At 38.8% G+C, this 26,210-nt stretch overlaps 1 protein-coding gene across 1 annotated transcript in view; it reads right to left on the bottom strand.

Annotated features, from left to right (window-relative positions):
• SPAG17 (sperm associated antigen 17) overlaps window positions 1–26,210 on the bottom strand; it is a 241,938-nt gene that overhangs the window by 27,506 nt on the left and 188,222 nt on the right. Inside the window, exons 30-41 of the mRNA XM_065927103.1 lie at window positions 25,083–25,227; window positions 22,955–23,109; window positions 14,923–15,111; window positions 12,895–13,040; window positions 12,660–12,790; window positions 10,752–10,879; window positions 7,272–7,454; window positions 6,062–6,175; window positions 5,250–5,295; window positions 3,258–3,357; window positions 2,966–3,013; window positions 54–153 (exon numbers count right to left, since the gene is read on the bottom strand). Coding sequence (XP_065783175.1) covers window positions 54–153; window positions 2,966–3,013; window positions 3,258–3,357; window positions 5,250–5,295; window positions 6,062–6,175; window positions 7,272–7,454; window positions 10,752–10,879; window positions 12,660–12,790; window positions 12,895–13,040; window positions 14,923–15,111; window positions 22,955–23,109; window positions 25,083–25,227 — 1,485 coding nt within the window. The remainder of the gene's footprint in view (window positions 1–53; window positions 154–2,965; window positions 3,014–3,257; window positions 3,358–5,249; window positions 5,296–6,061; window positions 6,176–7,271; window positions 7,455–10,751; window positions 10,880–12,659; window positions 12,791–12,894; window positions 13,041–14,922; window positions 15,112–22,954; window positions 23,110–25,082; window positions 25,228–26,210) is intronic.

Genomic DNA, 26,210 nt, shown 5'->3' with positions numbered 1-26,210 from the left:
GCATAGGCATTGTATCAAATCTTATGAGGATTCATTCAATTACATTCAATTACCTGAGACTGATAAAGCTGGCTCAGTTCAGATTTGAAGTAGGGCGATATTACTTTGCTCCTAATTTCCTTTAGATAGTTCTGTGTTTTTTCAATTTCCTTCCTGGTAGATATTTCCGTAATGATGCAAAAGATGACAAAGAATATTTTAAAATGTTATTTGCTTGTGTTTCAGCTCTAAATCCCACAGAAAATGCAGATCCCTAACAGTAAAACTGATAAGAATTAACTCAGGCATTTTTTTTCTGTCAAATTGTTTTAGTTCATTTTCTGCTTCTTCTAGAATCAGACATTTCCTTCATTGGAAATTAGACTTTCATGTAAGCTAGAAAATAATGACACCAGCTTGTAGTTTAGTTTTACAGTTGATCTCAGAAGGCTACAAACCACATGTTAACCTTTTTGCCTGCCTTTCCAGTTCTCTAAAGTTTAATTGACCTTTAAATTCTACTGATTTCCAAAATTTCAGTAGCAATGGTAATATACACAGAAACTTGGGGAATGAATGGCTTATGAATAATAAGATTAATGATCACAAAGTAAAATAAAAACAATGACAATAATCCTGCTAGCCATCTTTCCAATACTAGAACCTGTATTGGGGGGAAGGCAATGGTCTAACTAAAAAAGCTAAAAAGTATACTTCCCAACCTTCCTTGAATATACGGACAGCCAGTAAGATGCAGACTGAAGTCATTAGGTAGGACCTCAGAAAGCTTTCAGAGAGGTCTCACTTGGAAGGTTATCCTCTTGTCCTTGCCTCAACTCTTCTCCTACTATTTAGAATATGAATGAAACGGCTGTAGTTGCAGCAGTCATCTTGCAACTATGAAGCAACTTGAGGATAGAAATCATGTGCCAAGAATGATGAAACAGAAAAAAGAAAAGAATCTTAGCTCCTGATGGTATTGTGGCACTGCTTGCCAGGGATTACCCACCTCTGACTTCTTTTACCTTAGGAAAAATAAACTTCTTTCTTGTAAAAGTACTGATTGGGTGGTTATTTGTAAATGTAGCTGAACCTAACCCTATCTGAAATAATTTTCATTTTTCAGAGCTTATTGCATGCCAGGAAAGCTTTGCAAAGTACTTTACATTTACATTTTATTTGTCAAAAAAATCAAGGCATATAGAAGTTAAATGTGCATGTAAGTTTTAGCTGCTAGGTTATATCTAACTTTTATTGCAACCCCATGCACTGTTGTCTGCCAGGCTCCACTGTCCATGGAATTTCCCAGGCAAGAAGACTGGAGTGGGCTGCCATTTCCTTCTCTATCCCAACCCAGGGATAGAACCCAGGTCTCCGGTACTGCAGGCAGATTCTTTACCACTGACCCATCAGGGAAGCCTGCATAGGAGTTAAGTAACCTACCCTAAATCACGTCACCAGTAAGAGGTGAAGTCTGAATTAAAACCCAGGGGGTATGCCATTAGCCAGTGATCTTGATTAGTGCCCATGCATGTCAGCTGTTAGTGAACTAACAGAGGTCTTAGACAATAGGCAGTCTAATCATCCTCACTTTACAGATAAGCAAATTGAAATCCTGAAGTCAATTTTACTGAAGTAAAACAGCCAGCTGGCATCATACAGTCTGCAGATAATCAAATGGAAGACCTTCGTCCAGATAATCAAATGGAAGATCTGATTCTAGATCTGCTGCCTTTAAGACGAGTGCTTTTTCTCTTATACTAGATGGCCTCTCTAGAAATACTGGCTGAATGGAAATTGTCCTATTAAACAACTTGAGTTTCTCTTTAAATCTCTACTGCCTCAATGGACTCATTCATCAATCTATGGCAGTCTAGCTACTGCTTACCACTCTCTTAAAACTGTCCTCACAAAAGAAATCAATAAACCTTCCAACTGATAAGCCCAAATTCGTCTTTTCATTTTCCTTTCCAATTCTTCCACAGCATCTGTCATTTGTTGACCACCTCCTATACCCTGGAAACTTTCTTCTTCCTTCACCCTCATCTCCCATCCATTTTCCATGTTGTTAGCCCTTCTCTTTTCTAGGACCCATATCTAATTCCATGTAGCACCTTCTTCTTCAAAAACGTTTGTTGGCTTGCCATTACCTAGCTATGGGTTAAAATAAAAAATGTTAAATATTTCAAAAAAATTTAAATTTGAATGGATAATGCATGCACGTGTACATAAGTAGAAAAGACTACATAATGGAAAGGAAGTTCATCTTACACTGTCCCCTAACCTCTCAAACTCCTTCCCCACAGACTCTGTCACCAGGCTCTTGGAAATCCTTTCAGGGATATTCTATAGGACAGTATATATCTTCTAGTTTTATAGGGGGGTGGCCCATGAGACCTAAGGTCTTATCTCACCACTTCTCCAACACATTCCACAACCCAGACGTTTTTATTAAGAAGCATATTCATCCTGGGAGCCATTCTGGAGAGCAGCCATGCAAATGCGTACAATGGTACAATATGTACTACTATATACCCAATACATATATCTGGCTTCCTTTCTTTAGGGCAAGAGGGCTGGGGTTGGAATCCTCAGCTAAGACTGAAAGGAAACCAGCACACATAGTGCTTAGAGTACATTTCTCATGTGCATTATAAGAACCCTTGCGAGTTTATGACTATGCTCTGCATTAAGTTCTAGAATATTTATCAATATATTAGAATTACCAAAGCACAGGGAATACATGAGAGCTTTCTTGCTTATGACAGAGAGAGGATCTACCTAATGCTCAAATGGGTTTCCTCAAAAGATTACAACATCACTGCACAAACAATGAACGACCATTGGGCAGAAATGTGTTAACAGAGATTTTAAGAACAGTGGGAGCCTGGACGGTAGGACCTTGCAAACCATCCCATCCTAAAATTCCATGACTCCACAAAGCTGGGCCTTTCACACGCTTATGTAGACTTCAGGATAGAATTACCTCTTTTGAGCTAACTTTTCTTTCCAGTGCTTTGTAGTCTCTGTGTGCCTATGTAAAAGGAAAGGAAAAATACGATGAAAAAGGGTAATGCTCTCAGCCTACAGACAACAGAAGAAAAACCACCCTTGCAGGATAAATTGTTAACAGCGTGGAAGATGAAAGGCTAAGAATTCCTGGATATTATCACCCCCAGTATAATACTGGTGATATAATAAGAGTATAATACTCTTATCTCTCCATTTCCTCCTCATTTCCTTACTACTGACTGGAACACATTGTTGGATCAGCTTACCTCAATTTCTTTTCAAGGAAATCTGTCTCAAAGGTTTCTGGTGGACATTCTGTAGCATTAGCCAAAGACTGCTTAAATAAATCAGCTAGGTGGGCTGCAACTTTAAAAATAGATGGATTTAGCTTTTATCCTCACTTCTTGACAGCACATCACACAACCAACACTCACTCATCTGAGATGTTTTCTAAGAGTCTATATTTAGCTTCTCAAGTGTTTACTAGAATTTCCATGGCCAAATTATAATATCACAGGAAACCAGGTAGCTCTATGAAATATCCCTCTAGAAAACACACATCTTAGAATCAAAATGTAAAATGTGGCAAACTCCTCATCTGTCCCACATCAACAGGGGAATCAGTGTTCTACCCGAGTTTCTTCACATTTGGAGCACCAAAACTCCCCCAAATTAAATATCTTACTGAATTTGTGTTTTTTAAAATATATCTTAGGATCTGAATCCAAGAATATGAATACAATATGATGGTTGTTTGATAATTTGGGCAGTGATTCTCAGAGGTTATTCTACAACATGGTCTCAGCAACATGTTAACAGGAGATAAAAAAAAAAAAAGAAAGGAAGGTTCCATACCCATGGTTTTATGAGTTTAGGAAATACTGATTTATACAAGGTTAACTATGTTTCATTACTTTAGGACTTTCCTGAATCCTTAATTAGTTCATGTACCTTGTGGCTAAGAAAATAACGCATTATGCAGCAGTATCCAAACTTATTTTATCATAAAACTCATTTTTCTCTGGAACCATGTCATAGACTAGTGCTTTAGGAAGTACTTTGGGGACCAATGACTTAGCATCACCACTATTAATGTGTCAGGGCAGCTGTAAACATGCAAGACTGTTGATTCCTGCATCTGTTTGTCTGTTTGAAAAATACATGTGGTTCATCCTTCACTAATGGGCAACTGGTGCATTTACCTGTTCACTGATTGTTCCCTCACACCAGAGGTTAAAAATTCAAATGCTACAATGTAGGGTTACCAGTGTAGGACATCTAGTCAAATTTGAATTTCAGAGAAGCAATAACAGTTTTTTTAGTATAAGCATGCTCCTTGTTATTTTGGAACTTGCTCATAATAAAAAAATATTTGTTGTTTCTCTGAAATTCAAATTTGACTGGGTCTTCTGTATTTTTATTTGTTAAATCTGGCAACCCTGATGTAAGAGGCCACTGACAGAAAGAGCAACAACAGACTGTAAGGACCGGGAGACATTGGGGGCTTTGGTGGATTCTTTTGTCCATGGCAGTCCTGGAGGGACAGCTGCTAATCGTCTTCAGCTACATGTCACTGTACGGTAGTGGAAGACTCAGATATACAAAACAGCAACACAACTGTGCAAGCCAACACCATGCAGGACACGCAAAACACATCTGTGGGCCGAACGGAGCCTGTGACTGCCAGTGTCTGACTTTTGTCATACAGTCAAAAGAGAAAAGAAAACCCCAAACCACAAAAATTCTCCACTGCTTATCTCCTATGAACTATGAAACTAAATAACCGAGTTCACCGGGGCTGTATATAGCCCCAGATAAATTGCTTTCCGAAAGTAGACTGCTTGGGCTACATGCAGTGTAAAGCCCGGCAAGGTGTTTGTTATACCTATGTAGTTGCTCCAAAGTTTTGTGTATGTGTCCGTGTGTGTTAGGGGTAGAGTGTTATTTGGTTGACTGCTTCCTTCCTGGATATTTGCTATGTTCTAAATACAAGTTGAGACTAACTTAAAAGCCAAATGTCAACATTTTTCACTCAACATGTGATAAAAATGAATTTGAGGCAATCATGGTTTTCAGACTCTCACAATTTGGACAGGAAAGCATATAAACAAGTCATTACAGTACAACATGGCCAATATGCCAACAGAAATATGTATATGCTACTTTGCTATCAGATGAGAGAATAACTGAGAAGTGTATTTAAGATTACTCCTTTGAAATCTATAACTATTTTACAGAAAAATATTAAGTATAATTACCTTCAGTAACATGACTTTTTGTAGTTTCCTCCATTTTAGGGAAAGACTGAAATGAAGAGAGAGTTCCTTAACAGTAATTATTATATTACATACAAAATTTACTTTGTTTAGAAAGATTCTTCTTTATGTACACAAATTGATCTTTTATGGAAACTACTGTAAAATGAATTCATTTTTAATGCTGATACAAAAAGTGATTTTTCTTTTAGTCATTTCTTCCATTTAGCAAATTTCTAAAAGTGGAAATCATTCTACACTTCAGTGTAGAAATTGCTTTTTCCTCCTTCTTCCAATTTCATTTATTAAGTCATACATTTCAATGAATGCCAGCTTCTCTGAAGACAATAAAACCTTCTATTTAAGAGTCTTCAGAATTATTTATGAGTTAAGGAATAGACTAAAAAGCATCATATTGGGATTCTCTGGTGGCTCAGATGGTGAAAGAGTTTGCCTGCAATGTGGGAGACCTGGGTTCAATCCCTGGGTCAGGAAGATCCCCTGAAGGAAATGGCAACCAACTCCAGTATTTTTGCCTGGAAAATCCAATGGACAGAGGAGCCTGGCAGGCCAGTCCATGGGGTCACAAAGAGTCAGAAACGACTAAGAGACTTCACTTTCACTTTCTTTCAAAAAGCGTTTACAAAATGTGATACATGTAAGGAATCAGGGTTCTACAGAAATACGAAATTATAAGGAGGGAATAAAAACTTCATAAAAGTGACAGAAATAGCTGTTATTTACAATACTTTGTCTTGATGCATTGAATATTGAAACAAAAGTAAAAAACACTAGAATAGAAAACAATTTCTCACCATAACCAGCTTGAGGAGATCTGCAGCATTGCCTCTCTCCTCCTCAGTTCTGGAATCTTTAACTGTCATTTCCTGCAACTCATCTTCTTTCTTTAGAATGTGGTTTATATAATCCTAAGGCAGTAGAATAAAAGAAATCAATAAAACACAGAAGTATGGTAGGGAGAGATACAAAAGAGTTAACATCAACTGGAAATATTACAGAAGGTTAAGAATATGTAAGTTTACAATACTCAGCAACCAGCTACTAGTCAAGCAATCTGGAAAGGCTTTTCCTTAATACGTTAATTAGCAAAGACCCAAAATGCTCAAGAGTAAAGCCATAAGAGCCATAGGCCATTAGAATTGTCTGCAGACCTCAGAGAAGCCCAGCTTCCCACTCAGCGTCCTCATCAATAAAATGGACAGAGTTGGGACAGGTGATTTCTGGAGTCCTCTGCAGGTATAGTCTCTAAGATGATACTTATGAATGTAAGTTGCTCAGTTCATGCCTTTGCTAAAAACCGCAAATAGTTGAATTTTCATGAATAACGGCCCCCTGCAGTATGCCAGGTATTGGATATACAACCATAAACTAAACACATCTGACACATGTTCTGAGAGCGTTGACACACCTGATAGACATTACAGACATGCTTACACAGTGAACTACATATCAGCAAAATCTCAGGTTGTTTCCAAAGACTAACAAAATCCTTTTCTTCCAGGGAAGAATGAAGATTATTCAGGGAATACCATTGCTTCCCATTTTCAACCAGTAACTAGTTGCCACTGATAAACAGACAGCCAGCAGTCTGTCAGAAATGCTCAAGAAGTGTTATATAATACAATATGCCTGGTCACAGAAGGAGAAAAACTAGGAAGTAACTTACATTATGGACAAGTATCAGGTTAATATGCAGTTCTACCTTTTTCCAGAGGTTACTAGATCAGTTTTCCATAGAGTGAGAAAGGAGGACAACGATATTGCAATCACATTTAAAAGATACTTATCTTCTCAATGTCTTTGGAGCCTCAATACTTCCTCTACCTTATGGGAACCATGAAGTATTTTCCATCATTCAACCTCCTACCCACTAGAAGATTGGCAATCATGTGTTGCATTAAATAAAAATTGGTAAAATTCCGTAAGTTCAGGTTTCTTAGGAAACCAAGAGGAATGGTTGCCCTGTTCCTGATTCTTTTGGTCAGGTTACCTGCAATCCATTACCTTCAGGGAAATCTGCAGTTTCAGTTTCACTTCATTCTTTATGACCTCATGCTGGATGAACTGGCGTATCTGTAGCACATTGGGGCTCTTCAGTATAGGGGCTGGAGTGTTCACTAACTGTTTGGAGCCAATGTCAAGGCCCTTCCAAATCTGAGTGCCAAACGGAGGTCCTGGAGTTTTTTTCTGTTACCAAAATAAGCAAAACCATCATCAAAGAAATGAGTATGTTTTAACATTAGACTTTTTCTTCCACTGTGCACTTATTACGTAGACACTATGCTCAAACTACCACACAATTGCACTCATCTCACATGCTAGCAAAGTGCTGGTAAAAATTCTCCAAGCCAGGCTTCAACAGTGAACTTACAGCTGTTCCAGCTGTTCCAACTGTCTAGATGTTCCAACTGTGAACTTCCAGATGTTCCAGCTGGATTTAGAAAAGGCAGAGGAACGAGAGATCAAACTGCCAACATCCATTGGCTCATCGAAAAAGAGAGTGTTCCAATAAAACATCTACTTCTGCTTTATTGACTACACCAAAGCCTTTGACTGTATGGATCACAACAAATTGTGGAAAATTCTTAAAGAGATGGGAATACCAGATCACCTGACCTGCCTCCTGAGAAATCTGTAAGCAGGTCAAGAAGCAACAGTTAGAACTGGACATGGAAAAACAGACCAGTTCCAAATCAGGAAAGGAGTACATCAAGGCTATATATTGTCACCCTGCTTATTTAACTTATATGCAGAGTACATCATGAGAAACGCTGGGCTGGAAGAAGCAGAAGTTGGAATCAAGATTTCTGGGAGAAATACCAATAACCTCAGATATGCAGATGACACCAACCTTATGGCAGAAAGTGAAGAAGAACTATAGAGCCTCTTCATGAAAGTGAAAGGGAAGAGTGAAAAAGTTGGCTTAAAACTCAGCATTCAGAAAACTAAGATCATGGCATCTGGTCCCATCATTTCATGGCAAATAGATGGAGAAACAGTGGAAACAGTGAGAGACTTTATCTTTTTGGGCTCCAAAATCACTGCAGATGGTGACTGCAGCCATGAAATTAAAAGATGCTGGTTCCTTGAAAGAAAAGTTATGATCATCCTAGACAGCATATTAAAAAGCAGAGACATTACTTCGCCAACAAAGGTCCATCTAGTCAAAGCTATGGTTTTTCCAGTAGTCATGTATGGATGTGAGAATTGCACTATAAAGAAAGCTGAGTGCTGAAGAATTGATGCTTTTGAACTGTGGTGTTGGTGAAGACTCTTGAGAGTCCCTTGAACTGCAAGGAGATCAAACTAGTCAATCCTAAAGGAAATCAGTCCTAACTGTTCATTGGAAGGACTGATGCTGAAGCTGAAACTCCAATACTTTGGCCACCTGCTGTGAAGAGTTGACTCATTTGAAAAGACCCTGATGCTGGGAAAGATGGAAGGCGGGAGGAGAAGGGGATGACAGAGGATGAGGTGGTTGGATGGCATCACCGACTCAATGGACATGAGTTTGAGTAAGTTCCAGGAGTTGGCGATGGACAGGGAAGCTTGTCGCACTGCAGTCCATGCAGTCACAAAGAGTCAGAGATGACAGGGCGACTGAACTGAACTGAACTGAACTGAGACACTATATGCTAGGAACCTCTCGTTAGTGAATACAACAGTGAAAAAAAGGGATCTCTGCTCCCAAAAAGTTTTGCAAATATAAGGAAAATTGGGAATGAACTGGACAAGTTTTCCTCTTTATATGTGTTATCAAAAATAAGGACATTTTAAAATCCTGTTGCCTGATGTCCTACTGGATAGCTTTTAAGGGGATACTAAGCCACGCTGTTGCCATGGTGATGCAGCAGAAGCCTTGTTTATGCCAAATGCATGAGACTAACTGGGCTTCCCCGGTGGCTCTAGTGGTAAAGAACCCGCCTGACAACGCAGGAGATGCAAAAGATATTGTTTTGATCCCTGGGTTGGGAAGATCCATTGGAGGGGGAAATGGCCTCCCACTCCAGGATTCTTGCCTAGAGAATCCCATGGACCGAGGAGCCTGGTGGGCTACAGTTCATAGGGTCACAAAGAGCTGGACATGACTGAAGTGATTTAGCACATACACATATATCTTTATACCCACAGAGAGCCTAAGACATTTGGAATTAAGCTTGGAGAGATCCTTTGAGAGAGAAATCAAGCCATAGATCTGGGAGGTCTTTGAGCTCACTCTAGATTAAGCACACTGCCAGAATCTTCCCAGGATCTCTCGGGCAGAAATGTGTGCCTTGCGTAGACACACATCTCTTATGGGTTTTTTTTTTTTTTTTTTGTAATTGATTTTCAGGAGTGGTGTGGGCTTGATGTGTTTCACTTTAAGTTGCTCTTCAGTATCAAATGCATGGTCAGTGACAGCTACTCAGGAGCTTGCTTGGTTGGGCTTGGTCACTCCACTGGGCAGAGGTCACAGCTATAGGAAATGTGGAGGAAGAGAAGGAACTTCCTTCATTAATCTCAAATGTGGTATATTATTTCTCATAATGCAATAAATACATTCAACTTGGAGATAGCCTTAGTAAACCATTTGGTGTGAGCTTTCAATTTTCAGATAAGGAAGTAGAGATCCAGGATGACTTGTCTCAAATTCCACATTAATAATTGATAAAGTCAAGATTATAATTCAGATCACCTTCATTGACCATGTTGATTACAGGTACCAAACTAAAACAGAGGTCTAGGAGATCTTTGCTATCTTACGTGTTCATTACCTGTGCTTCCACTACTATAAGACTGGATAAAGAAACCAAGAATATCATAACTAAAAAACATTACCCTCCTCACTTTACACTACTATCTTTCCCTGATCATGTTACCAATGCCTTTACTGATTTAACAGTTTAACATCTGACAATTTGTTGTACATATTACATAAACTGCTTGCAAAATTAAATGACAAATCTGGCAAGATGCAGGACTTTATGATTCTTTCTCAAGGTATTTTCTTTGATTCTTTAAAAAAAATCTTAGGTGAGGCTTCTCTAAGCTAACACAATTACAATGCTTACTTTTTAACACTGAGATTCTGAGTTACTATATTTACTATTTCACATTATTCTTACATACTCAGTTTGTGCATTAATAAATTAAGAACAAAGGGAAAGTGAAAGACCTAAGATTGTGTGTTAAAACTAGCAAATATTGGTAGAAAGGAAGCTTTCTATATTGCATAATATCAGTAATGGGTTACTCAGAGTAGATATTTTTATGTTATAGAAAGATGTTCAAACCAGCAATGTAGGCTAAAAAAATAAAATTGAGATTAGTCAGGTATATTTCTTCAAAATCTACAAGTGTCAAAGTATTCAAATATAAAACTCCTTGATCCCATTAACAATTTACATAAGAATGAAAAGAGGTGAATATACAGAAGACCTGAGCTCTGGTCCATGGATGGATGGATACGCATATATGGTAACTTCACAGCAGAAAAATTTATACCTGAACTGAGGGAAAGGTCTCCCATGTCCTTGACTGGAGATTAGGAGGAACAATCGTATCTAGTTCTCGCTTCATTAGCCATGGTGACACTTCATGGAAAGGGCGAAGGACGGTAATGCTCAGGGCACCTGGGTCACAGAGAGTTATCAGAGGATCATTTCTCTGTCAGAAATACTCTGAGGAATTCGACAAATATTAAACACATTTGATAAGCCAGACACAGCGATAATGCTTAAAGACTTTAGGGTCTAATAAGGAAAGTCTTTTAGTCAGAGTAACATCTAAAAGCTGGATTTAGACCACTTGAACGTATTCATTGACACTTCATTGTCCTTCAGAAATCACATGCAGGTCCTGTCAGTTCTACCATGAAACATTTCTTGAGTTCATCCACCTCTTTCCCTTCCACTGACCCAACCTTAGACTATTTCCCGCAGAGAGATCCTGTTTTGGACCTGAGCAACAATCAACTTTCCTTCCCGCCTCTACTCTGTGAATGAACCTCCTTCCACAGGCGGGGTGACTGACTATGTTAGTCCGCCATGTAAACTTTTCTCTGACTTCCCATCGCTCATATGATAAAACCGAGGCCTTAATGTTTTCTCTTGCCTCCTCAACTTGGGCTATTTTCCCTTCTATACTTTGGCTCCTTTGGCCTTCTCTCCTCTGTTCCCCAAAGTTCCAAGCTTCCTGCTTTGTGCTCCCTCTTCCAAGAAAGCTCCTCCTCCTATTTTAATTAGTGCCTACTCATCCAGCAGTTCTTGGCTCCAGCGTTTTCAGGAAAGCCTTCTAGATTATGTCAGGCTCCCCTGTTAGATGCCCTCATGGAACCATATTCCTTTACTCCATAGGCCTTATCCCACTTTATAATCATACAGGTATTTGTGTGAATATGTAATTAATGCCCATCTCTTTCCTTAGACTCTAATAAGCTTTGTGAAAGCAGGGTTTGTTGCTCTCTTAGCTCACCATTGTATCCCTAACACCCAGCCAGGTTATGGTACATGGTGGGTTATCATGTAGATGTTAAATGACTGACTAATGAAGCAAATTGAGATGAATTCTTATTCTCTCACAGTTCTACACACACACTGTTCAACCAGTCAGAGCTCTCCACTTTCCATATTCATAGAGAAAGAGCAAATTTATTACATCAGACACATGTACATTGATGCATTCAAAAATACAACTGCATATAGAGGCGGGTATACTCATAAATGAACACAAAATATATCCCACCAATCAGAGAAAAGATAAAAAAGGAAACACACACATAAACCTAGATAGATATAGCATATTGCTTTGGTGCATGGATAACATGAAAGTTTTTTTGTTTTTTCTGTGCTTAAATACACATGTTACATATACAGTGGTTCTTACCTAATGCAATGTATGACTCTATTTTTAGTCATACACTAATTTCTTTGAAATTAATAAAAATATGTAAATGCCCAATGAATAGAATACATAACTTATCCTATATTTCACGTTGGATTTCTAACTGACACATCAAATCTACTTTATTCTCTTGCTATACTAAATTCATCAAGGCAACACCATCAAAATGACAAAATATGAAGTTAGGAAATATACTTCACTTTTGATTTTTACTACCAAGACGAAACTAACATATAAGTAGGTACATAACTAAATCCACCTAACAAGCCTACATGCAGATACAAGTCTAGTTATAGGTAGGAAAGTGACTCATACAATTTACACAGGTTGATGCTTAGATAAAGCATAGTACAAACATACATCACGGTACAACCAGGCTGACACGGCCAGGTGGAAAGCAGAGTTGAAAAGTGAGCAAGGGGGAAAACATAGAGACCACATCAGTGTAGACTGGATATGGGGGATGAGAGTTGGTAGCGGGACATAGCAACTTCCAGTCTGATTCTCTACCTGGTTGTTCCTGAACTGGCTCTTGAAGAACTACGGTAGTTGATTCTCCATATGCCAAGGAGAGGTACTCCTCTATGTCACTGTCCCGAAGAAGCTCCACTCCTGATCCATCAGCATAGATAACAAAAAACCTGTTTGTAGAAATAAAAATCTAATCCCTTGACACATTCAGCTAAAATGCTCCTTAAACTTGGAACTGAAAATAAAAGTCAGGATTTTATTTTTATCATATTACCTGGGGACATGTTCACCATAGATTTGCAGATGATTCTTATGAAGGTGTGTGGATGACAAACTGTCATAACCTTCAGCTTTTGCATTTAAATCGTCTTCCAAGTTGTTTTCAGGTAGGATGGTTGATACACTACCATCAGACATGACCTAAGGGACACAGTATATAAGCAACCAAAAAAAAAAAAAACCGTAAATCTTACATTTTTGTTGATCTCATTTGAGAAAGCAGGCAATCTTTTGGATATTCAGAAAATCAAGGATATTTACTTATAAGGCATTATTCCCTAAGTATTTTGTTGTTATTTGGCCACAAAACTGTGTCTGACTCTTTTGCAGCCCCATGGACTGTAGCTCACCAGGCTCCTCTGTCCATGGGATTTCCCAGGCAAGAATACTGGAGCAGGTTGCCATTTCTTCCTCCAGGGGATCTTCCCGACCCAGGGATCGAATCCACATCTCCTGCATTGGCAGGTGGATTCTTTACCACTGAGCCACCAGGGAAGCCCCAATAGATTGCATGAATAAAAGTGAAAACCTAGTAGTACATCTTCACTGACAACTACACCGAGAATGTGAAAACAAACGGGAAGACAAACCAGAATACAACCAGAGGAAGGTGACTAGTATGGCAGGGGACACACCAGGGGACAATCTTATCTTCTGAGGATAAGTTCAGGGAACTGGGAATTTAAACACGGAGGAAAGACTACTCATGTGACAGTTGTCTTGAAATATTAACAGTGACAGTATGGATTCTAAGCACAGAATTAAGGACTCATGGATAGACCACCTTGGGAAACAGATTGAGGTTCACTCTGAGAAATACATTCCCAGCTATTGCTACTGTCTAGATACAGAGTGTGGTTTAGGCCAAAAGGTCACTGAAGGGAAGGCACAAGAACAACATCAAAGCCTAGTGTAATGCTTGGCTTAGATATTTCAATTTAGAGGGTTTGGGTTTTAGGTTTCAATTTCAGTTCATTGTTAATCAGTCTCTTAGTAGCCCGAACTCATGTTGTGAAGAGTCTCACTTACTTAGCACAGAAAAACAAACTTGGATCAGGCCTTGTCTGCATCCCATACAAAGTTGGGGACTCTTTGTCAGGGCTTCAAGTCTAAAAAGTAACTTTGCCACCCACTAGCCAACACATGAAATTCCACCAAGGGGTGAGGAGTGGAAAAAAAGTGCCTAGAGAAAGGGCTGGTGGACCTCTCCTTGTCAAGGGTCAGATAGTATATATTTTAGGGTTTGTAGGCCATAGAGTTTCTGTTGCAACTAGTCGATGCTGCCATTATATGCAAAAGCAGCCACAGGTAATATGCAAACAAATGAGCGCTGCTGTTCCAATAAAACTCTATATAATGACACTGAAATTTAATTTCCTATAATTATTTTGTGTCATGAAATACTCTTCTCCTTCCAATTTTTCCCAACCATTTAAAAATGTAAAATGCAGTCAGCCCACATTTTGAACTCAAGGGCCCATATAAACAAGCGACCATGGTTTGCCACTGCCTGGCTTAGCAATAAGAGGAAGGACAGAGAAACAGAATACAGAGCTCTACCACTGACTAGCTAAGCACCTCACCAGCTTCCCATCTCCCCATCCTCAACCCTCCTGGAACCCTCAGGCTGATAATATTTCTAAGGATTCTCTACCTAGTCAAACAGACTTGCTGCTGTCCTGTGTATTTTCTCTCACTTAAACCCAGATACAGAGCATTCTTACATTATTCTTCTTTGTCAACATTATTTTTAGATGTTTAGTAACTTTCCCCCCTTTTGTTCTAATTATTTATTTGGCTTTAACATTTCAGTCATCCTCATTATTGGGCTTGCTATCCCCTAATGAAGCATAATTGAGAATTAAAGCTACTGACATTAATTGCTGTTGTCCAGAGCACTGCTAGTAAGTAGATAACTAATTCCAAGGCAGATAAGATAAAAAGCCATTGGGGAACTCTCTAGGGTATAATATCTCAAAAGCAAACCCATCACCTCTCTTTCCATACTAATGATGCACTTTACCTGAAAAGTATTTCCTTCGGGATCCATGACCTCACAGATAACCTCTGATGTGTGTTTCATGATGTACCTGCTAACTCTCAGCTGCTCACGTTTTTGAAAAGGATGGTATATGTCACTGCTTGATTCATGGCAATATATAGCAGAACAGTCTCTATCAATATGAAGACAGCCTGTGTTTGGAGGTAACACCTGAAAGGGTCACACAAAAAGAGAAATTATTCAAAATTTCTTGATTGATTTGAGAAATTTAGAAAATCATTTAAGGAAGAAATACTATCCATAGACTCGAGACACAAACTGTATTTTCAGGAAGAAAACAAAAGAGGATGTAAGTTTTGGGAAAGACTACTTAATAAAGAGGCAAACAATGATTAGGATATAATTGTTCCTGCATCCCGTATTTTATCTACTCACTTTAATACTTCTTCCAAGTAATGCAATCTATGCTTCTTCTTTTTTCAGATATTTAATTAAAGTATTAAAAGCATATGTTAAGTAAACACACTTGACCCTATTCAAAACGTTTGGAATCCTTTAATGTTTTAGGTAAGGAGCATCTTCAAAGGGGTCAACAGCAATGGGACAAATGCTTTTAGAAGCTTTTATTTTTCCACATTCCTCTGGAGGCTGACACAGACCTTAAGTAGTAGCTTTTGTATAATGACTTCTGGTTTGGATAGCCTCTTTGAGATATAATTCATATGCCATATATTCTCCCCTTTAAAGTGTTCATTCAGTGGATTTTAGTATATTCAAAAACTTGTGCAAACATTATCACTAATTCCAGAATATTTTCATTATCCTGCAAAGAAACCCTGATGCCATTAGTCATTCTGCATCTCTCCTGTCTCTGGCAACCAGTGATCTGCTGTCAGACGTTTCATAGAAATGGAAGCATGTGATATGTGGCCTCTTGTGTCTGGCTTCTTTCTCTTGGCATAATGTTTTTAAGTTTCATCTATATTGTAGTGTATATCAATACTTCATTCTGTTTATTTCCACTTCAGTTTAGATGTGTGAAATTTAAAAGTTTTTATGCTAAAATGAACTCAAGTTTTTTCAATTTAGGTAGTTTGGGGAGATTTGAAACGGAAATCAAGCCTACATTTGCTAAACTGAGGAGTTCAAAGTTCACAAATTCAGCCATTAAGTCCTCAATTTTCCCATCATTTGACTTGCAATTGCCCAGGACAAGTTCTCAAATAGCTGCCAGAGTCTGGTTCCTCAGCTCCAGGTAGATCCTTCTCCTCATGGCCATGTTTCTCTCTTCCCCTTCTCTTCAAATTTAACTTTCTGTGGCAGGTGGTGGCAAGGGTTGGGGAGAGGTGTCCCAGCCTGTGCAGCAAGGGCCAACGGAAGGGGTCTACTTGCAGCAGACATATGAAAACCACAATGAGGTATCACCTCACACTGGTCAGAATGGGCATCATCAAAAAGTCTACAAATAATAGATGCTAGAGAGGGCTGGAGAAAAAGGAACCCTCCTACACTGTTGGTGGAAATGTAAATTGGTATGGCCACTATGGAGAACAGTATGGAGGTTCCTTAAAAAATTAAAAATAGAGCTACCATATGACCCTGCATATGACTACCTGGGCATATATCCAGAGAAAAACATGGGAAAGGATACATACACCCCATAGTTCATTACAGCACTGTTTACAATAGCCAAGATATGGAAGCAACCTGTGTCCATAGAGAAATGGATAAAGAAGATGTGGGACATGTATACAATGGATATACATATAATATATATATATATATATATAAATATATATATATATATATATTTAAAAGAATGAAATATGCCATTTGCAGCAACATGGATGGACCTAGAGATTGTCAAACTGAGTGAAGACATAGAGAGATATGATATCACTTACATGTAGAATCTAAAAAAAATGATACAAATAAACTTACTTACAAAACAGAAACAGACTGGCAGAGAAAAAACTTATGGTTACCAGGAGGGAAGGGTGGACAGAAGAGATGGGGAGTTTGGAATTGACATGTACACACTGCTATATTTAAAATGGATAACCAACAAGGACCTAGTGTATAGCACAGGGAACTCTGCTCAATGTTATGTAGCAGCCTGGATGGGAGGGGAGTTTGGGGTAGAATGGCTACATGTATATGTGTGTGGCTGAGTTGCTTTGCTATGCACCTGGAACTATCACAACATTGTTAACTGGCTATACTCCAACATAAAATAAAGAATTTTTTAAAAAAAAGATTTGCATTTTCCAGTTTTCTATGTCTTATGTCTTTGGTTTCCCTTCTAGTCATCCATTACTGCCTTCTTTTGTTTTAAATAGGTTATTTTCAAGTGTGCCATTTTAATTCCCTTGTTTCTTATTATATATATTTATATATATAAATATATATATTTATATATATATTATATATATATATTATTATATATTATATATATATTATATATTATATATATTATATATTATAATATTATATAATATATTATATATATTATATTATATTATAATATATTATATAATATAATATATAATTAATATATTATATATATTATATATATTATATATATATATATATATATCTTGTTACTATATATTTTTGAGTTATTTTCTCAGTGTCTCTTGCGTATTACAATTAACATCTTAATTTATAACTGTCTAGATTGGATTGATACTAACGATTTCACTATTATACAAAATCTTTGCTCCATGTAGCTCTATTCCTTCTTTGTGTTATTGTCAAAACTTACATCTTTATACATTATAAGCACATAAATAAACTTTTATAATAGTGGTTTTATGTAGTTGCCTTTTAAATAAAAAAAAGGTCACAAAAATACATGTATACTGTCTTTTTTATTTACCTATATTGTTATCTTTACCAGTACTATTTATGTGTAATTGAATTGCTGTGTAGTGTTCTTTTGTTTCAGTCTGAAGGATTTCCTTTAGATTTTTTTGTAGGGAATGTCTAAGAGCAACGATTCTTTCAGTTTTTGTTTCCCTGGAACTATATTAATTTCTTCAACTTTAGGATAATTTTACTGAAAAGAGGAATTCTTGGTTGATGATCTTTTTCTTTAAGCATTTTGAATATGTCATCTCATTGCCTTCTGACTCCATGTTTTCTGATGAGAAAATAGCTATTAGTCTTATTGGATACCTCAATTTAAAAAAATCTTTATTATGATATAGTTGATTAACAATGTTGTGCTTTGAGGTTTTTCTTTTCTTTTTTTTGAGATCTCTCATATTTGATGAGCCTTTTCTCATTGCTTGTGAGACGTCTTCAGACCAATTTGACTGTGATGTGTCTAGGTGTGGATCTCTGAGTTTATCCTACCTAAAGTTTGTTGAGATTTCTTGCAACTGTAGATAGTTTAATCAAACTTGGTAAGTTTTAAGCCATTATTGCCTCAAATAATCTTTCTGCCCTTCTCTCTATTCCTTCTCAGACTCTCATTATGCATGTGTTAGTATGCCTGATGGTATCCTCTGAGGCTCTGTTCATTTTTCTTGGTTCTTTTTTCTCTCTCTCCCCCAGACTACTTAATCTCAACTGACCTATTTTCAAGTCAGTTCAAATAATTGCTGATTATTTCTTCTGCCAGCCAAAATTTGATGTTGAGCCTCATTAGAAAATTGTTCATTACAGTTATTATACTTTCCAACTGCAGAATTTCTATGTGGTTCTTTTAAAAAATAATTTCTATGTATTGATATTCTATACTTCATGAAGTATCATTCTCATATTTTCCTTTAGTTCTTTACACAAGGCTTCTCACTCTTTAAAACATAACAGCTGACTTAAATTTGTCTCTTTAAATGCAAAGTCTGGTTTCCCACAGGGATGGTTTCTATTGATTGCTTCCTCCTTTCCCATCCCTGTTTATGGACCCAAATTCCCCCCTTCCCCATTCCCCCATGTCTTATAATTTTTTGTTGAAAACTGGATATTTTAAAATAGTATTATGTACAACTTTGGAAATTAGATCTTTGGCCCAGGACTTGTTATTGTTACTTTTGTTCTTGTTGCTATTTGTTCAGTGATTCCCATGAACCATTTCTTTAAAGTTTATATTTGCCATGCGTGGGCCTAATCTGCTTGTTAGGCTTAGAGTTCTCCTCATAACTGGGCAGATATTTTCTTAGGTACTTTGCACTAATAGATCTTTCAGCCTCTGCTGAAGGCTATATGGGCTCTATGTGCATACTGGCAAATGTTTTCAATGCTGTGGTAGGAAGTTTGTGATTCCAACTTACCCTTCACTCCCTGCTTGTGCAGAGCTTCTTGATCAGCAAGAGTGAAAGATCAGGGCTTTTTGAGTCCTTTTATGGGCATGTTCATAGCCCTTCACAGGAGCGTGGCTTTCTAGATTCCAGAGAACATGTCAGAGCTTTTCAAAGCCGTCTATGAACTTCTCATCCTCTTTTTCCTTCTGACTCTTTTGTTTAGCCTCTTGCTTTTTGTCGCTACTTCAACAGCTACAATGTTCAATTATCACCTCCATTTGGGGAAAAGTCTATTTGTAGGGAGTGAGTTCAGAATCAGACCAAATAAAGACAACCCTTGTTGAATAGAGGTTTCTAGAAAATGGACAGACAGAAAATGACAACATTTTGTGATGGATATTTTGGGGAGCTCTGGATCTATTCTTCTTTCAGTGACTGCTGGCCTGCTGGTTTTCACTGCTATCATGCATGTTAGAGTGTTGATGTTCAAGGCTACCTTGGAGCTGGGGGAGGGGACAGGAATGTGGCATGTGAAATCACCACAATTCTTGCTGTTCTTCCCAAGATTGTCTTTTTTTTTTTTTTTTTTTAAATAATCTTCATATCATTATAATCATTTGGTTGATTTCCAGACTTCTGAAAAGGTTGATTCTGTCAGTAGTTCCAGCTTTCTAACTGTTTTCAGAGAGCAATAAGTGCATTTTTGAAGGTTCTTACTTCATCATTCTGAAGTTTCTCAGATTCACTCTTTACCATTACCAAGGCCAGAGAACTCTCCCTGGACCTTGGCTAACTCTGAGGCTTCTCTGTGGTTTCAGGCATATTTTAGTGTAGATACTGGTGACTAGTTAAATGTGTGATTTTCCCAGGCTCCATAGGTCCTCAATAAAATAGAGTCAAAGTGTCAGTTCAGTTCAGTTCAGTTGCCCAGTAGTGTCCGACTCTTTGCAACTCCATGGACTGCAGCACGCCAGGCTTCCCTGCCCATCACCAACTCCTGGAGCTTGCTCAAACTCATGTCTATCGAGTCAATGATGCCATCCAACCATCTTGTCCTCTGTCGTCCCCTTCTCCTCCTGCCCCCAATCCCTCCCAGCATCAGGGTTTTTTCAAATGAGTCAGTTCTTCACATCAGGTGGCCAAAGTATTGGAGCTTCAGCTTCAGCATCAATCCTTCCAATGAATATTCAGGACTGATTTTCCTTAGGATTGACTGGCTGGATCTCCTTGCAGTCCAAGGGACTCTCAAGAGTCTTCTCCAACACCACAGTTCAAAAGCATTAATTCTTCAGTGCTCAGTTTTCTTCATGGTCCCACTCTCACATCCATACATGACTACTGGAAAAACCATATCTTTGACTAGGCGGACCTCTGTCGACAAAGTAATGTTTCTGCTTTTTAATATGTCAGATTGACTGTAATTTACTAAAAGCTGCTCTGGACAGAAAAAGATGGCCTAAAATTCCCAGAATTGAGACATACACACTAGGTGAAGCACCATCTAGAAAAGCCAAAAAGAAAACCTGTAAAAAGGAGATGGCTTTCCTTCTAGGAAGTTAGCCTGGAAAAACAGCTTTGTGAAACATACAGATTCAATATGACAAATACAGCAGTAACTCATATATATACGTACATAGTGTCTTCAATATAGCAGCCAGCTGGCAAATAGAATTCTCATGATTTTGCATACCTATACTGCTCAGAGTTTAATATAATATTTTCCTCTTTTAACTGATTTCACGCACTGAGTGGAGGATAAGCTTCCCTCCATTATGACGTTTGTTTATGGTACTGCTGATAAGGAAAAGGGCCTTTGAAGTCCTTTTCAGCAGTATTCCTAAGACTGCTTATTACATTTCTTTAACTTCTCCCAAAGGAGTCAAGTTCAGATTGGTATAGACGAGTAGTCACAATCTTATTCCAGTGTGTACGTGTGCACACACACGCACCCCTTTCCCCAGGAAGACACTCAATCTTCTGGTCTAGGGAAACAGGTTTCTGTTCCTAGACCCAAGGACAGAGGATTTCCCGTGGGAGACAAGACCCATTATTTGTCATCTTGTCTCTCCAAGACCTTCCAACTGGGTGGATGTCCCCACCCCCAGTTGTGAAACACTATAATCATAGACAATAATAGCTGTTACACCTACCTCCTCCTTGATGTTTTCATTAATCTTTTTAGTGCTGCTAAGGTATAGCAGTGGCCAAAATCAAGCTCTCTCTCTTTCACATTGCCTAATATCCAGCCTCACTCACCATACTGCCCAGTGTCTTCATGCTGGTGAGTAAGTAATGACAAATGTGCCAAGGCCAATGAGGATGGGCAGAAGGTGTTTGTGAACGCCAGCTTTCAACTCTATAAAACTAATAGAACTATAAAATAAGTGTTGCTAAGCTTATTTGGAGTTTTTTTTCCCTCAATTGGGAGCTAAGATATGTGTGTTTCTCAATGAGGTGCAATCAATCTTTCAGGAGATGTGGGCAAACATGCAGCTACACAATTGTATCAGATACTGAATGTCTCCAGGTTGGATCTCTTCTGTTATATCTCTTCCTTCAGTGGTAACTTACTTTGGTGCTAAAATTTCTTTGCCTCTATAGTTGTAATCAGCAGAGTCTAGGGCTATGATAAAAATAAGGCCTCATCATAGCATCTTTGGAGATTCTTATGACATCTGGTATGACACGCAGTACTGAAATAGGGATGCTTTCTTAAAAATTGAACATTCTGATAGCACAGGAACTCTGCTAAGTGTTATGTGGCAGCCTGGATGGCAGTCTGGGGGAGAATGAATGCATGTATATGTAAGGTTGAGTCCCTTCTCTGTTTGCCTGAAACCATCACAACATTGTTAATCAGTTATACCTCAATACAAAATAGAAAAGGTTTTTTTTTTTTTTTTTTAAATTGGATATTCTGAATGTTATATAAAGGGAAAAAAGCATCCATGACCAAGCCTCTCTTGGTCATCTCTCACTTTCAGCACCTTGCTTGTCCCACAAGGATCTGCACAGTACGAGAGGGAGAATCAGGAGAGAAGGGAGGGATAAATTGGCTCCAGTAGCCTTCACAGTAACAAACATTTGTTACGGAAGTCTTTGTCCATCACCTTCTGGCTTTGCACCCTCGGTATCCTGACCTTAGAGGTGACATCCTGGCACTTGTGTCCCTTCTCCAGCAAGTAGAAAGGCAAAGGCAAATCCCTCTAAGACTGGGGAGACTGCAGGCTGAGCCAGGGGCATTGTGTTTAAGAGGGAAATGCAAGGAGGTGGAGGAGTTGCTAACAGCATTCCTCCCCAGCCCTCCAAAGACACAGCTGTGCTTCACTTGGGCTAGTTCTCCTCCTAGACCACATAGAACGCATGTGTCCTCCCATCCCGCGGGGACACGAGGTAAAGTGGGGACAGATTGGAGGTGGGAAGGGTGGGAGAGTGAGAATGAGTAAGAGGAGGCAGGAGGTGAAGCTGGTCTGGAAGGGACAGGGCAGCACTGAGGGCTCCTAACACCCACAGCGCCCCTCACCCACCACTAAATGATCCCCGGCAAATACACTCCAGAGAATAACTGTGATCCCCAGATACCAAAGTACTGAAAGGCAGGGAGGACACTGATTTTCTGCGATGGACTTTGAAAAGAAAGTAAATAAATGAAAAGATATTGAGAAGTGTGTTCTAAGATCAGTTGAGATGAGAGCAACAGCCATGCACGTGGCGGGAATGTTTACTGCCCCAGATGGGAGTGCTTTCTTAGTCAGAAACACACTTTGACACTCCCCTTTGGCGCCGCTCACTTTGCTCAGACTCACCTGGTACGTTCCCTGTGGCTTTGCAATGATGGACGTCCCGTCCCCAAAGGTGGCGCAGCAGCTGCTGTCCTCGCAGTTGGTGATGACAGTGGCGTAGTGCGAGCTTTCAATCCGCATGCACTTCACCTGCCTGGTGATTCTCTGGGGACCGTCGGCTGTGGGCAAATGCAGAGGGGCAGGTCTGACAGGATGCATGCAAGGGGAACACACCTGTCTGCTGACTGCCTGGCTGAGAACTCACTCCATGGGGCTGCTTCATAGGCTACTGCTCTATCAACTCGGAGCCTTTGTTTGAGAAGGCATATTAATACAGTGTGCTATTTTTGTCCTCACCATTCTTTTTATTTTGAGAAATTGAAAACATCCAGAAAAGCAAAAAATATAATTTAACTATACATGTTTGCCAATTGAAATTTACACTCATTAATATTTTGCCATATTTGCTTCATTTTTAACATGTATATGAGAGAGAAATTATAGGTACAGTTCACATCTCTCCCTATCTCTGAGTTTATTTCTTTTTCTCACAATCCACTATAATACTTTTATATAAATGTATATCAGAAATATTTTGTTGCTTTAAATTTAGATAAGTTACATATCACCCTGTGTATCACACTACTGGGCTTCCCTGGTGGCCCAGACAATAAAGAATCTGCCTGCAATGCAGGAGGCCTGGGTTTGATCCCTGGGTCAGGAAAATCCCCTGGAGAAGGGAATGGCTACCCACTCCAGTATTCTTGCCTGGAGAATTTCATGGACAGAGGAGCCTGGTGGGCTGCAGTCCATGGGGTGGCAAAAGAATCGAAAATGACTGAACTGACACACACTTGAATTTTTCACTTAATGCTTTGAGGCCTTTAGCCATCTTGATATATATGTGCCTATGTAAATAGGTACATGTGTGCGTACTTCATTTATTTTAATTGCTACATAGTATCCCTTCGTAAGAATAAACCACATTTTATTTTTCTGTTCTGCTGTTAATGGACATTTATGCTTTCCCAATATTTTAACATTATACTCAGTGTTGCAAGAAGCATCTCTGTTCTTGTTTCTTTGTGCAAATGTATGAGTGTCTTTCCCAAGAAAATGAAAAAGCTTTGAAAGCTATCCCAGGAAAATTAGAATGGACATTTCTCTAGTGGGGAATTGACTTGCAGAGATATTTCCCAACCCATCCTCTATAACCCAATAAAAATAAAAACAAAACAAAAGAGTATCTTTCTATATATACCAAGATGGAGAATTAGTGTATCACATGATATGCACTTTTCAATTCACCAGATATTTTAAAATTTCCCACCCAAGTGGCTTTTTAAATTTTCACTCTAACAGGGTATAAAGCTTCCTCTCTTTCTTCTCACTTGACATTTTGTTGCATTTAATTTGGCAATGAATCATTTAATGCATTCAACAAATAAACCCTAGAATTAAACAAAAGTGAATCAGGGAATAATTTTCATTTCAAAATCTTGTTTAAATTTAGCTTAGGAAGGGTGTTAAGGCTTTTAGATAATATGAACAGACTCCAGTTCATTAGCAGCTGCCACTTGCTTTTCTGAGAATTTTCAGACAGAACTGAAGGAGGACATATCTGAGGTCTATGTAGGAAAATTAGATTCCTTAAGGATCAAAGGAAACAGGCCTGAAATCTAATTGCTCAGTACAGTTGAGTCATGACTATTAACTTTTAGCTAATACCAATCCAGGTTGTACATTTTTAGTGGTAAAAATAGGGAAAGTACTATTACTATCCATTAGCCAACTAGAGTTGTTATCACTCCCACGTCAGCTGAGGATAAAGACCTTAATAAAGGTCCTCACTGGTTCTGGTTTGGACTGCCTGGGTATTCTTTGGTTAATTTGAGTTCGTAAAAAAAACAAAAACAAAACTGTTTTTCTTACAAGTGTTTTGAAAAATCAGTGACGTTTTTACCTATCCTATAGTAAAGACATAGAATATTATCATCTACTTGAAAAAGAATAAATACATGTATATGTACAACTGAGTCACTTTGCCGTGCACCTGAAACACAATAATATTAGCCAACCATCTGCTGCTGCTGCTCAGTCGTGTCAAACTCTTTGAGACTCTATGTCGTCTGCCAGAAAAATTAAAGCTTACCTGTCTCTTGATCCTCCGAAGAAATAGTCGGATCTTCATAAACTTGATAAAAGGTTGTGATTCTGGTACCATCAGCATGATCCACTATCCGAGTACCATCTTTCTTTTCAATGATGATCACTTTGTCTTCTCGAGTTGTCATAACCTGAACATACAAAGGCAGAGCATCATCATTTGCTCAGGTGGTTGGTTAATCCCAAGTTTGCTTATTTTTACACCCCGATGATTATCATCAAAAGCCTGGTTATTTAAAAGTGAAAGTTTTATCTCATCTACTTGATCTAATCTTTATAACAATCCTGGAGGAAACTCAGGCTTAGAGCAGTTAAGTAACTTGCCCAAAGTCACTTAGCATGTGCCTGAGCTGATGCTGGACTAACACTGCCTTACTTCAACACTGATGCTCCTTCCATGGTCACACATTTGTGAGTCAAAAGCTAATGTCAGGAGCGATCTGACCCAGGTATATGCGGGAAGATGAACCCAGGCCCTGCTCCCTTGGAAACTGCAGGTTTAAGATAAGCCAGGGACCACTGGTGTCTGTAGTGAGGGTTCTGATGTGGTCTGCTTCCCCTGAGGATCCATTGCCAGAGCATGGATATTGTGTGTTGGTACGGGGAACTATGGGGTGAAAGGTTGGTACAGGGAAGCATGGATGAAAGTGTGCTGGACACAAGAGAACTCAGAGACCAATGGGCAGAGTGGTGGGAGCAAGGCTAGAAGGTGAGGGACCATACTGGGAAGCTTGTTAAGTCATATTAAGGACTCAGTTGTTATCCAAAGAGGGGCAAAGCAGTAGAGAAGAGTTTTAGGTATGTGGACTAGAGCTGGAAACACAGGAAGAATTTAGTTCCAGTAAGTGCTTCAATTTGAAAGAACACTGAGACCTTTGTTTCCTGTAGCCAAATGGTTCAGAGGAGCTCTAAACCCCCAGCTGCACATGTGTGTGTGAAGGTGTGGTGGGCATGGAGATGCATTGCCCAGGTCTCTCTTCAAGACAGGACTTGCTCCCCAGCAGTGGAGAGGGAAGTTGGCAAACAGCCTCCAGATGTCAGCTCTTCCAGCGCCTGCCTCAACTGCAGAGGGATGCCTTGCCTGACTCCCATTGTTCTGTTGAGGCAGGGGTAC

The sequence above is a fragment of the Muntiacus reevesi genome, chromosome 1 (assembly GCF_963930625.1).
Source record: "Muntiacus reevesi chromosome 1, mMunRee1.1, whole genome shotgun sequence".
NCBI classification, from domain to species: domain Eukaryota; kingdom Metazoa; phylum Chordata; class Mammalia; order Artiodactyla; family Cervidae; genus Muntiacus; species Muntiacus reevesi.
The sequence above is the reverse complement of the archived record's forward strand: the minus strand, read 5'-3'. Positions and strand labels throughout refer to the sequence as shown.